At 29.9% G+C, this 13,441-nt stretch overlaps 2 protein-coding genes across 3 annotated transcripts; both read left to right on the top strand.

The window, feature by feature from the left end:
• Positions 1-779: 779 nt before the first annotated feature.
• On the top strand, positions 780-7,063 carry LOC116774246 (uncharacterized). Of its 2 annotated transcripts, none has more exons than XR_009753237.1 (6): positions 780-921; positions 4,423-4,664; positions 4,856-5,096; positions 5,484-5,645; positions 6,404-6,526; positions 6,908-7,063. XR_009753237.1 is itself a non-coding variant. In XM_032666904.2 (6 exons), exons 1-6 carry the CDS (start codon positions 838-840, stop codon positions 7,046-7,048), a joined length of 930 nt encoding a protein of 309 aa, XP_032522795.2. In that variant the 5' UTR covers positions 780-837; the 3' UTR covers positions 7,049-7,063. The 2 variants fall into 2 exon arrangements, 1 of the variants encoding a protein (XP_032522795.2); XM_032666904.2 differs by having other exon boundaries at positions 6,467-6,526.
• A 716-nt stretch (positions 7,064-7,779) lies between these two features.
• Positions 7,780-12,533, top strand: LOC116774248 (uncharacterized). Its single transcript, XM_032666906.2, has 5 exons — positions 7,780-7,994; positions 8,444-8,607; positions 8,904-9,075; positions 11,453-11,548; positions 12,248-12,533. Exons 1-5 carry the CDS (start codon positions 7,953-7,955, stop codon positions 12,389-12,391), a joined length of 618 nt encoding a protein of 205 aa, XP_032522797.1. The 5' UTR covers positions 7,780-7,952; the 3' UTR covers positions 12,392-12,533.
• The last annotated feature ends 908 nt before the right edge of the window (positions 12,534-13,441 follow it).

Genomic DNA, 13,441 nt, shown 5'->3' with positions numbered 1-13,441 from the left:
GTCCGTTGTAGTCAAGAAAAGATTTCTAAGAAAAAATATGTGACATTTTAATTTAAAAAAATCTGATGAAATTTTTTAAAACCGATTTTTTTTTTATCGTAGTTAACGACTTTTTTATCGCGCCTTATGTGATACAAATTTTTATACCATACTTGAAAAATTTGAACATCAGACTGACAAAAAAATCTAAATAAAACATAAATTAGGTACTTGTCATGTATGACTGACGACTACACATTTAAATACAACTATGTTTGTCGGATTCGCTTAGCGTATGTTATTAATCTATTTATCTGACTCGATTTTAGCATTAACCATGATCACGGGCAGAGATGAAAGTGTCTCGTATAATCGCGAAGTAGTCCCAAAAACACTTATTTAAAACATTATATATATATTCTTCTTCGAGACTTGACAATGTTTTTGATACGACAGGACTTTATCCCATTTAAAGTAAATAATAAAAAGAGACACAGCGAGAGGAAATTCGTGGCGTACGAAAGCGTGCGGCCAATTGTGACTTGTAAGTAATGTTAATAAAGTTTGTCTTAAAGGAACACTCAAAACTTCTTAAAAATTAATTTCTACCTTCCTGTTTTGATTCCAACATAACGACGTTTCACTTCTTCCGCGCGGAAGTATTCCACGCACATATTTTTTTAGACTATGGCTTCATTAGCACTGGAATCATGTGATGTTTTGCTAATGCCAACGGTTTTATTTTTCGGACGTATTATTTTATTCCTCTATTTTATTTATACTCTGTTTCTTAAACATAAATTGTCAGAATGATTGTAATATGACGTGACATAACACGTAATCTGTTTTTATTTGTGTATGTCTTTTTTAAATGATCCTATCGAAATCTGTTGTGGTAACATGTACAAGAAAGTGGTTATTTTGCTGTCGTGTTTTGCTTTGGTAAGGCCGTTTTCAAATTACTGATATATTTGGTTCTATATATTATTAGAAGGAATTTTATAATCGTTTAGCCCCATCCTTATTATATGCTCTTTGATACAATTTAATATTTTTATTAAATCTTCTGGTGTTTTACGACATTATATTACAAATTCTGTGCTTGAAATGTTTTCCTTCTCTTCCTATTGAATTCGATCACTGGTCAGCGTGGCCTCTACCTATACTTCAAGAAGATTTCGTCTTGAAGTGTAAGTCTTCTAGAAGATAGAAGATTAGAATTTCTACATAATTTACCGTATATGTACTATATAAAGGGAAGTATTCTTGACAAACCTAAAATTGAAGAAAACGAACAGAGCCATTTTTTCTATTTTTTATAATTGTTCAATAAATTCATATTAAATTCTTGGCTCTTGAAGTTATGATATATTCAGTATATAATCTATATTATTTCATATAATTATGTTTTTATTAAATCAACATATTGCTAATATAAAATCAATCATTCACTGAAGCAGGATTTGCACCTATGATTTTTGGAATATCACGTAACAATAATTTCTTTGGAATGAATTGCAATCTCATATCTGTAAGGCCGTTTTCAAAAACTATTCATTCGAATTAAATTGTCACATTATGTATAAAATATACCGGTTTTATTTAAATGAAAATTTCTTTAAAAAAAAATCTATTATAAACAGCCGCTGCTAAATGTAATATATGGTTAATTAATTCTCAGTAATAAGTGCGGCAGTTTTTTGTTATTTCTGGTGCCATCCGTCATTGTCGTTCAACGAGTCAGAGAAGATAGTGTTAATATAACAACGGTCTACAGCTAAACATTTTATTTCCAACCCTTTGTATGTTCAGATTGTAATCTAAAAATTACGATTACTCGCTTTTATAGCCCCATAAATGTATGGCTGGGATCACCTGCCTGCTAATGGATTCCAACGCCCTTTTTGTCAATTATTGTGTGAATGATGACGCAATAAACGGGAATGATTGAACGAATCTGAATGCACGAATACGTTCAGTTGTTTGTACATCGAATTTTAAGACTTAATGTGTTCTGTACGTCATTTATATTTAGATTTCTTTTTTAATATTACTTTAAAGGTCATAATGTATCTTAGATTTTAACCATCTATAATCACAATTACGCCATACATATTATCTAAATTTCGAACAGCACATTTCAACATTCTACTAACCATTCATTCCGTAGTTAAGCACGTTTCTACTATTAATGTAATGGCGCAGGCAATCGCTAATGTGAGGTAAATAATTTATTTATACGAGCGTTTGCGGCTTTATAGACTAGCATTGTGTAGCAATGTCTGTGGCAGTCAAACAATATATTAAGTAAGCATTTATGAGGTCTGAAAAATTTATTAAGTTTTATTTTGTTAAGACTGTTCAAATGACAATGAAATGAAAATTATTTTTACTATATTAATACATATGTACTTTATTGCAAATGCCTCGTATCAAATGTCATTATGGACACTTAATAACAGATTTTAAACCGACCTTGAACCGAAGAACGCGTCCAATATGGCGCCGTGAACTGTAATGAAATTGCATAAATTTTATAAAACAAAATAAAAAAGATGCGGAAGCGTTATTTATGTGTAATAAAGCCTCTTTTGCTTCTAGCCACTAACACGCTATCCTCAGTGATGGGCCATTAACCATCTTTACGGGCTAAATTTGTTTATTTCCTCAAAATCAACCCCTTGCTGTTAAGTCAATTATTATTCTCATACCCTATTTGTTAAAAGAAACTCGGATGGTAGCGAGAGAATGGAAAGAAAATATTTCAATTCATAACATTTTCTATATCAAACGCTGGCATTGAATTTAAACTAACATTTTTATAATTTATAGAAATAACTTTGATTTTTGTAAAGTGGTAGCTTTGATTTTTATAAAGAACCTTCTAGTGATAAAATTTATCTTTTTGCAATTGATTAATTGTTAATGAAATCAATGTCGTTGTTTATGCTTGGTATGAACCGAGCAATAAAAAAAAGCTCAAAACCAAATTATAATTTTAAATGCTTATTTTTTTGTTTTTTTTTTTTTTTAATCATATCCGAAAAATTTAAAATACACTTCCATTAACTTTAGCTAGCACAACACTAGTTAGCCTCCTTTATTGTGTCAAAAATAGTGACTTCTATAAGGCAATTGATTTATTTTATCTGTTTAGAAATCGCGTTAATTGTTCTATTGATTGGTTCATAATCTTTGATTTGCAAATGATTTTATTTCCATCTATTCCCTTGAAATCTTGTTGTGGTAGCAAATGCTCAAAGCTGTGGCATTTTTTTTGCGTGAAGTTTAAACGATAAACGTTATGTTTTATTGTCTAATTTAATCTGTGAAGAACCCCTTTCACCATGACAATAATTATAAATAGGACTCGACTATACAAATTAAATTATTCAAATTGAATTATACATTTAAAATTTAATTTTAAACGGACGAAGCAGCGATCAAAAGCTTGTATTTAAATTCAATGTCAATTTAAGTACTGTACCCACGAAATTTAGGGCGGCCATTAGGGCGGGGAACTCAAATAAATCTGTTTATTTTAAAAGATATGAGAAGTTAAACAAAGTATTTTTTTTTTATAATAAAATATAATATGTAAACAAATTTAATAATAAGAAACAATTTTCACTAATATTGTTTTGTGCTTCGAGTTTGTCCGCTCTTTTTCTTATTTATTGTATGTCGGAAACACATCAAGGACAATTTTCCGTGTAGCTTATTGAAAAGGGGAAATGGATGGCTGGCTCTAAAAGAATTGATGATTAAACAAGTTTTTTCTTTTACACAAAACGTCAAATCTAACGTAGTAAAGGCGCTATCGAAGCAATCTCATTATCCTTACAAACAGTGTTTGGGATAAACAAGGAATGTTTATTTCTTTTTCGATTAACTTCATATTATAACGTCGTTATCCCAATTTATATGACAAAGTTGTGTTTTATGTTGAGCGCGGCGTCACGAGTCGAAGTCGAGCATTTATTTGTATTGTTTTAAAAAATCACTTAACGAATCCACGGAACAATAATATGAGGGTTTTTTTTTGTTAACAAAGAAACAATTTTCTTTTGTTGTTATATTCTAACGTAGACTTATATAAAGTCATTTATGCCGTCATTTCACTTGAAAAGAAAACGGAATTGAAAAAGTTTGTTCAATTATAATTTCTGAAGATGCGCCTAAAATGTATTCTTGCTTATTGAGAGGATTATCTTAACAAAGAGCAAGTAATAAGAAAACTTTTAAAAATCTACTTCATTAAGTATCCAAGCTAACTTTGGGTAATATTAACATTCTTAAAAGAAATAACATTAATGTCGTCTTTGATCTCTTTTTTGGTATTAAATATTGGATGGGCATTTTATTTCTCTCAGCCCTTTGCAGGCTAAAAATTGTCGAAATGTGTATTTTCTTCCAATTGAGTTAATATCCCGGTTATTGTAGTGCAACACTGAGGAATATTACTACCATGGATATAATGTGACTCGATCTACATTATCCGGGATAGCGGCTTACCGTTCATCACTGACCCTGGACTGGTTGGCCGCCGAAGACTCGAGGCAACGAGAGCTGGCTGTGGCCTTCGAAACTGAAGCGCCATCTATAAAAGTTATTAATTCAGATTGTATGAGCTACCCGCGTCCAACTACTGGCAAAATCGGCAGGCTCATGCTGGAATTGTTGAAGTTAGTATTTTAGATTGATACCATTGTATAATTTCAGAGATCGAAATAAAAATGGTCCTACATGTTCGTGATATCGCTTAAAATATTTTATATATGATATTTACATCTCTCTCGGTACTGAAGTCTTATAATATGGAAGTTCTAGGTCCTATGCTCCCGTATTAATTGAGAGTTTATGATTTGTACGTTAGAAATTTAGAAGGAGATGATAGCGCGTTAGTTCCGGAACTGGTCCAAGTGTTGAAACGTGCGAAGCTGCTGGTCGAAACGTCGATCTTCGAAACTGAACCCGACTTGGATTCCCTGGTGAAGACACCGTCGATGATGATGGGTGAACCCCACGCCACCTTCCCAAAGATCATCGCTGTTATATGGATGCTGATAACCGACCCTTCGCTAACCAGGAAGTATGGCTGGTGTCCCATTAATACGGTAACTGACACAGATTCCGTTTATCAATATGAGATATCTTAAAGTAGCAAAGAAATTACCAATTATATCCGCAGAAGTTCATTCATAAAATGATCTGTATTTATTTAACACATTTTATTCTGTAGAAATGTTATATACAACGGCGACTTAAAATAGGGTTTACAAGATAACAAAAACAATTTCTTTCTCAATAAAAAATTTATATTTCTGAAAGAGATTTTAAATATATATTTTTTTATTAAAAACTGGATAGATTTGTCTTCATACCGCCTGATTTATTTTTTCAACATTAACATTATAGTAGATAAGTATATTATGAGGACAATCCAAAATTGTGGAAAAACAGCAATAGTATTTTGGGTAAGTTATTGTGTATGGTTTGTCAAGATGAATATATATCTGTCAAACGCCAAGCCACATGAGATCGCCAAGCGGATGCGGACCCTCGAGCTGGTGATGGCGCGGGCTCGCTTCATCATGGAAGACTTCATACAGAACATAACGCCGATGAATATGTATCAGAAGGTCAAACCGCCAAAGAAAAATAAGGTTAAGGTTTTAATAGCTGTTTTTTAACACCCGACGCAGAGAGAGCTTGTTATATGTTTGACGTTTGTCTGTCTGTGGCACCGTAGCTCTGAAACGAAGTAACCGATTCTGAGGAGGTTTTTAATGTAAACGTTCTCGATCATGTCTAGTTATTATTGTTCCAGCGGGGTATGAGTAACAACCCTTAATCAAAATGACGTAAAAGAGTTTTTACCAGTATAATAATTAAATGACAATAATGTGTAGAGGGTTTTTAAAATTTGCATAAAATTTAGTTATTAAACATAATTTGCCTTTAATTCAGTTTAATTATGAAGATAGTGTGAGCAGAAAAATAGACAAACAATTACAAGTAGCTATATATATATATATATATATTATCATAAAATTTGTAGTACTTTAACTGCTTGAAGAATTAATTACAAGCCTACGCAGACAGATTCTTTATACTTATTTATTTATAGAATATATTAAACATAAACAGATATATTATTTCAGGTGTAAAGCTATAATATTATGTCTTATTTATATTTTGGCTTAAAAGTTCGTATTATCCCATTAATGATATGTTTATAATATATGTTTATCGATAATGAGTAATTGTTTTGATCATAGCTTGAGAGACCGCTGTCGGTTTGAGACGTTCCATGCAATTAATTGAAACGTAATTGATTATTGCAGTAAAAGACAATTTTGAGTTCATTTGTATATATATATATTATTATGCAAGTACCTTTTTTATACTCTGTATATTTTAGTTGTAGTTCTCTACAAAGTTTCCGATGTTATCCGACCTCTGTGTCATAAAATAAAGTTTACAGCCGGCCCCCACAGACACAACTACACAGAAACACGCCATGAAACCGCGCGCTCATCAAAAAGTTAGTAGCTTTTTTAAATTTCGAATTATATTAAAATACCGCTCCTTTTGAATTTGAATGCTTTTTTGATTCCAATGTAATTTTTTTTTTAGAATCTGATTTTTTACGGCGCTTTGTCTTTCTGAATATATTTTTAATTAAATTGTATAGAGTAATGTTAGACTGAAAGCGGAAAGCTTTGTGCGGTAACAATATATGAAAAATAATAATTAAAAAAAAAAAACCATTTCTAATTTAAATAAAAATGTATGCCTTTGTAGAATATAATGGTAATAACATTTCCATTGTGAAAATTGCTTTTATTGTGACATATAAGTACGTGAAAGAAATTATAAAATTTAAGTAAAATTGTATAAAATGACATAAATTTTTATTTGCCAGTTTGATTTCGAGATGTCTGCAAACAATCTGGAGACGACACCAGGGTATGAGGTTATGGATGACAGTATCTCTGTCGTTACTAACGGCGCTTCCAAACTATTTTTGGATGCATCGCTTTATTTTTTATGTATTTATAAATAAATATTTCAGTGCGCACTACTTTTTTTATTGTGTACCCTTTACGTAATATATTATAATAAAATACTCATATGATTATTCTTCTAATATTCATTGTAAGGTAGATTAAATTCAACAGAATATATGAAATGATAGTTTCAACAAGCAGAGCAGGATTTGAACCATCTCACTCACATTACTTATACAGTAATTTAAAAAGTTTTTTTTTAATATGTAACTATGTATTTTAATTCAATTTATAATACTAATGTTCTTTATTTTACACACTGAAATTAACAACTATTAGAATGATCAGTAGATAAAAATGTACAATCTTGGTAGTCTTATCGCTAACGAGCGATCTCTTCCAGATAACCAACAAGGAAGAGTAAAATATATGAGTGACTTGATGATCGCACAGCTGTGTATAAGAAAGAAAACTTAAAAATAACATATAGTATGTGTATTAATTAATGAGCTTTAGAAATGTTTTAATTTTATATATACATACATATATATATATATATAGGGTGTCCCAAATTTAACGCAAGATTTTTCAATTTAACGCAATTCAAATCTTGCGTTAATTTTGGGACACCCTTTATAAATCAGCTGTTGTTGCCGTCCCTACAACCTATTAGGTGTGATACGATTTAACGAATAAATGATTTTACAAAAATTAAAAGAAGGTTATATATAAATCAAGTTGGAAAATTTAGTCTGCATGAAAATACTGTCAAATAAAAAGAAAATGGCCGAGTACGTAAATTATGACAGAGTATTCCCCTTGTGTTTCTGATGATTAATATTAGATTTGGATATGTAAATTTTGTTGACGTTTTCAATTGTTAAATTATGTGTTAGATATCGAGTGGTTTGTAAATGTGAAATTAAACAGTTAAATAATGAGTGAAATTAAACAGAAAATATGGGAAAATGGATTAATGTTTTTGTTTGGTTTGCGTTAGCGGTGAGATAACAGTCTGAAGGCATTAATAGATATAATAAATCTGTGAAATTTATTTAAAAATTTACTTTAAATAACCTAAAAGACTCTGAATTTAATTGTATCCAGTTCTGTTCCGATTTCATTAATTTGAATTTGGTCTAGATTAATATGAAATATCTTTATTATTTGATATTTGTTTTGAATAAAAGCTTATATAGTGTTTGATAGTAAATCTTTGATTTTAACAAGTATCTTGTGTGTGAGGATATTTAAAATAAAAGAGAGCCTTATTTTATCCTTCATTCGTATTCAAAATCTAAATTGAGAATAGAAACATTGTTTTTCATATATCAGAAGAAATCGCCAATGGAAGATCTCTTTCTGAAAGAAATCAATACAAAAAAAAAACTATAAGAATTTTGCTATATCGATAATTTGATACGAATACACATTAAATTTAAATATTGCAGTGTCAGTCCTTAGGAGATGACTTGGAAGAATTGACTCCAGATTTTACATTGGAGGACAGGTGGATGTACCGGAACTCCAAGGGGTCGGAGATCAGGGAGCCCTGTCTGGAGATTCATCCCTCCAGCAAGGATATTGTCAAGCGTTTTCACGCTATATTGACATAGTAATAAATAATTATGAACTACGCACGCTTGTGGTATAAAAGTGGCTTAGGAAAATGTCTTAGACATGTAGCTGATAAAAATATAAACCATTTCAGTACAATGGAGACACAATATAGGATTTACTCGATTTAAAGAATATTTAAAAATCACGAACCAAAAAAAAAAATATAAATTTTTTTTGGTCGTTTTAATTTTTTGTAAAAAGTAGTCTTTGAGAGCGATGAAAATAAATTTGACTGTATGATGATTTATTTCAACAATTTATATTTGTGAAATAATATTTTTTTGTATTCAGTTTCGATAAGGACCATTCAAACAAAGAGTTCCTTCACAAGTTTCGAGCTCGTGTCTACGGGATGTCAGAAGGTGACGATCCCCTTGACAGAGAGGCAGCATACTACGCAGCAGTCCTCACACCTCTTGTATTCTTCCAGAACTATAAAGATACTTGGTGTTTATTGCAACGGGTAAGCTTCTGTCATATTTTTTCTTTATAAGTGACCTAATCGTTTATTAATTTAGTCTCAATTCTAGTGAAACTAATAATTTAGGATTACTACGCGTATTTTATTTTGATTGACTATCACACCTCGTCTGCCCGTGATCACTTCTGAAAAGTAACCAAAATGTCGGGATTATGTAATTTAAAAAATAATAATAAAATCCGAAAATGTTAGTTTAATTTGAATGAACAACCGCGAAAGTCTTAGATCTCATTATTATATATATATATTTATTGTATTATAATAATAAACAGTTAATAGTTTATGGTAATAAAATTAATAAATTTACTAGTTTCAAATATAGCATAAGTCATTTGGAAGAAAGTTTTAATGGTAATAAAGATAGCGTATGCATGATTTGTATAATATAAAATATTCAATTAATAAACAATGTATTGGTTCAGTCCACGTGATGAAGTTAGTATGTGAGTGATGTCAGCGGAAGGATGACAGAAGGATATTATGGCTGACTTGTCAGTTATTTGAGGAAAACTGAATCTCCAGACAGCAAGTAAAACTCCGTGTAAATGTTATGTATATTCGGCCTTAATAAAAATTAATGTAAAATGTAATAAAAATACTATTAAAATATAATTTTCTCTGTATATAATTGTAGATCAAAATTTTTATTTCTTCTTTTTTCTTCATTGCCGTGCATGTCTTAAATTTCCACTTTCTCTTCATGATCAGAAAGTTCCTAGATCTATTATCATGTATCGTAAGTTTTTACGTGCGGTCTTCACTTTTGTCATTTTTGTGGCCTGAATACCAAAAAAAAAAAATCTTTTGTTTATCGAAGTTTTGACATCCAACGAGGAATGTCAAACGGCTGACACAAGTTATTATGTAAAGATCGAGATTTTATGGTTGACGAAGAAAAACACTATCATTCTGTACCCGTCAACATTTTAAATCCCGTTAATGTTTTTTCTTCGGCATCTTTAATGAAATAATAGAGCTTCAGTTTTATTTGCTACAAAATTTAATGAATTAATTAATTTATTTATTTATGTACCAAGAGTTCAAAAAATTTGTTACAAAAGTTAATAATATGCTCGTATCTTTGTGATCTTTATTCTAACGTTTTTTTACGTATCTTGTCTACTGTTATCCGCCTTCGCTTTGAGAAAAAGAACTTTGAATATTTTAAACACAATTATTCACCTCTCGGTAAATCGTCGGACACATCGCAGCTATTATATCGCGTGCGTAAAACTGCCTTGAACAATTAAATCAAGTAACCGGTGCTGTGGTCAAGGGCAGAATGAGTTAGATTGTCACGTGTTGACCTCCCTTATCCTGTCTTTCATATACCTCATGCCCAAAGAAAAAATCTTAATATCTATTACACGTTAAATTTGGTTCTTTAACGGTTTAAAGCTGGACTATCGAGTTGCTTAATTCAAATTACCTTATTAATGTATATATAAAATATAGAAAACAGTAAATATTTTGTAAAAAAATAAATTCATATCTTTTTGTTATACCTACATTAGATATAATTTTAAATTAGCATATCTGTATGTATTATGTTAAAATTAAGGTAATTATTTTTATTTATATAACCTCCCCAAAGGCTGTTATTTCCTTTCTTTTAGCTCATGAACATTTGTACACCACTTATAACGGTTTAAACGCTCTCAAAATCAAAATATGTGTTTTCGGAAACCATATTTCTGTTATTCTCCCCCGCTATATATTCTCGTTAGATAGACTTGCGACTGCACACTGCTTTCGTTATAAGTCAGTAACATTTTATCAAACCAACAAAATACTTCTGTTTCAAAAACTAGGCTTTCATTTAATTTATATAAACGTATCTCTATTTAATTATATTTCATTATTTTCATTGTATGTTAAAGTGAAAGTTAATCCTTTCTAAAACATTTAATTCATTGTCATCTTAATTGCGAACAGTTTTATGAAGGGAATAAATATCAAAGCTTTTTTTGTTTGACTTTTCTTCGTGTATTTGTCTGTCACAAAGTCGATATATGACCTAATTGCTGATGACTATTTTGATTTATTTGTAAAAATAATTTCTCTGATGTTTTTTTTTTATAAAGGTTAAATTAGTTACTATTAATAATAAGGAATATGTAATGGATTTTTTTAAATATTTGTATTAGAACATTTTTTTTTAAATAATTATATCACAGTTCATAAACACGACAGGAATTTACGTCTCGGCTTATTTAAAGAAACGATAACATATAAATGATTCAGATATATATAATTCGTAATATTTCCAGTATTGTAAGTTTTATTTCAGAGTAAATTTTATAATTTAATTATTATTTTTTTACCAACATTATATGAATGAGAATAATTTTATTTGTAGTTCTATCGGGCGCTGCGTTTATTCCAAATTTCTCATCCAACTGAGAAACGCTCCGGCCTCAAGTTGCTCCAGAACTTTAGGGCTGTGAATCACAAGGTAACTTGCTATAGCGAGCGAAATATCGCTTATCCCGTCTCGGTTACTCGTCTAATTATCGACACGATAGTTTCGTTTCAATACGTAATATGTTTTTCTTTTTTTTGGCTTCCGTATCGACATTAGTTACACTGTTGTTTTGGGCGGATTGTCTTACAAGTTTGCTTTATGCACGATAAAAAGCATTTAGGTTACTGTGTACTATTCGTTAGGATTAATGTTTGATTTGATATAACTTAACTGCTTCAAGCATTGTCTAATACATCAACGGAACTGTTTAAAAGGTATAGGATATATTAAAAAAAATTGTGTTTCGTTTTTTAAAATCAATGTTCCATTTTTGAATTTGTATTTTCAAGAATAAAAATTTAAATCGGTATAAATTAGACATAACATCAAGTCGATTAAAAAGAAACAAAAATCGGACGATCAAATTAGAGCAACAATTAAAAAATATATCTTTCTTCAAAGACTCTAATTATACTAATTTCATTTATCTAAATAGATTCAGAAAGTATGTCGTTGACATTTTTCGTTATGGTACTAATAATTTTATATCTCTAGACTTTAAGTAAGTAATTTATTGAACGAAAAAAAAAATTGATTTGAAATTACTAGAATGATCAGGAAAAAATCGGTCTATAACACAATGTTTAGTATATAGACTGTATATATATTTATGTGTATATTTTTATACAGATCCGCCTGTTCGTTTTCGAGTTGCCCGTTCCTTCGGTAGCTCGCTCTCAGTCCACGTCTTCCTTCCCCGAGCTGGATGAGGAAGATTTCAATGATAAAAAAGACATCCGTCTCGTTAAGGAGCTGGTTAAAAATCTTGGATGAATTCCTATTTAACATTAGATAATATGACAATACCTTTCTAATGCTGTTAAATAAAATTATAAATACGTGAGAGTTATAAATATATGTTAATTTTATTATTGTTCCGTGAAAACGTCGATTGTCTGAATGAAATAAACACTTAAATTATAATAAAGTAATTTTTAAATATTTTTTTTATTTCACATACATATATATATATATATGTTTAGATAAGAATTTATAAAAAAGCTAAACTAAAACGAATGGTTTTCAGTATAAACAACTCAATAGTTAATCTTTGATTCGGCTCAGGTAAATTTTAATACTTGGTAATAATATATGATAAGTTATTACTGATTACAGACAACAATTTTACTTTCAATGCAATAGTTACATGAATATAGCATTTACAGAAAACTCGATTAAATTGCAGAACATATAGTTAAATCTATATGTAAAATTTTTAATATTTACAAAGAATTATTACCTACTTTACATAGGTATGGTATAAGGAGAAATATCAGTTTCTTTATTTAGTTACCAAAAAGTAAATTTTTCATTCCGAGCACGATTTCAAATAAATTTTTTGGCTTAAAAATGTCTAGTTTTAAATATTCAATTACGTACCTACGTTACTGCAGTCGGCTAACAAATAATTCACGTGCCATAAAGGTTATTACCTAAAATAATATTTCATGGACATATACAACGGGTTCCGTATATATATTTTTAATTTTTCGTCTAAAATTTTGTTTTGGTAACCTCTTAGTATCGTTAATTTTACTAAGAAAATTAGGAACAACAGTCTAGAATCTCATTTTAAGCTCTTCTTTGAGATGAAAAATGTGGTTACAAATCTATACACGTAAACTTGCATCTATACAGATCGTGACTTAAATAATCTTTTTAAACGTACGAATTAAAATAAAACCTATAATAGTGATTACAAAATAATTTTATTACAATAAAAAGTAGGCAGTTGTTGTTCTTTGAAAAATTTCTGTAAGGAACTCTGGATGCATGTAGTAACTATTACGTTTTTCAAACTGCAGTCAGCACTACGCCTGATGA

This window comes from Danaus plexippus, chromosome 26 (assembly GCF_018135715.1).
Source record: "Danaus plexippus chromosome 26, MEX_DaPlex, whole genome shotgun sequence".
Lineage (NCBI taxonomy): Eukaryota > Metazoa > Arthropoda > Insecta > Lepidoptera > Nymphalidae > Danaus > Danaus plexippus.
This window is presented reverse-complemented; position numbering and strand designations above follow the sequence as displayed.

Bases quoted from the DNA above. Each gene is read 5' to 3' on its own strand.
- LOC116774246 (XM_032666904.2), top strand. From the start codon at position 838: ATGTCTTTTTTAAATGATCCTATCGAAATCTGTTGTGGTAACATGTAC. The intron at 5,097-5,483 runs GTAACTGACACA...TGGTTTGTCAAG, and splicing joins GCTGGTGTCCCATTAATACG to ATGAATATATATCTGTCAAA. The intron at 5,646-6,466 runs GTTAAGGTTTTA...TAAAGTTTACAG, and splicing joins AACCGCCAAAGAAAAATAAG to CCGGCCCCCACAGACACAAC.
- LOC116774248 (XM_032666906.2), top strand. From the start codon at position 7,953: ATGGGAAAATGGATTAATGTTTTTGTTTGGTTTGCGTTAGCG. The intron at 7,995-8,443 runs GTGAGATAACAG...TAAATATTGCAG, and splicing joins TTGTTTGGTTTGCGTTAGCG to TGTCAGTCCTTAGGAGATGA. The intron at 11,549-12,247 runs GTAACTTGCTAT...ATTTTTATACAG, and splicing joins TTAGGGCTGTGAATCACAAG to ATCCGCCTGTTCGTTTTCGA.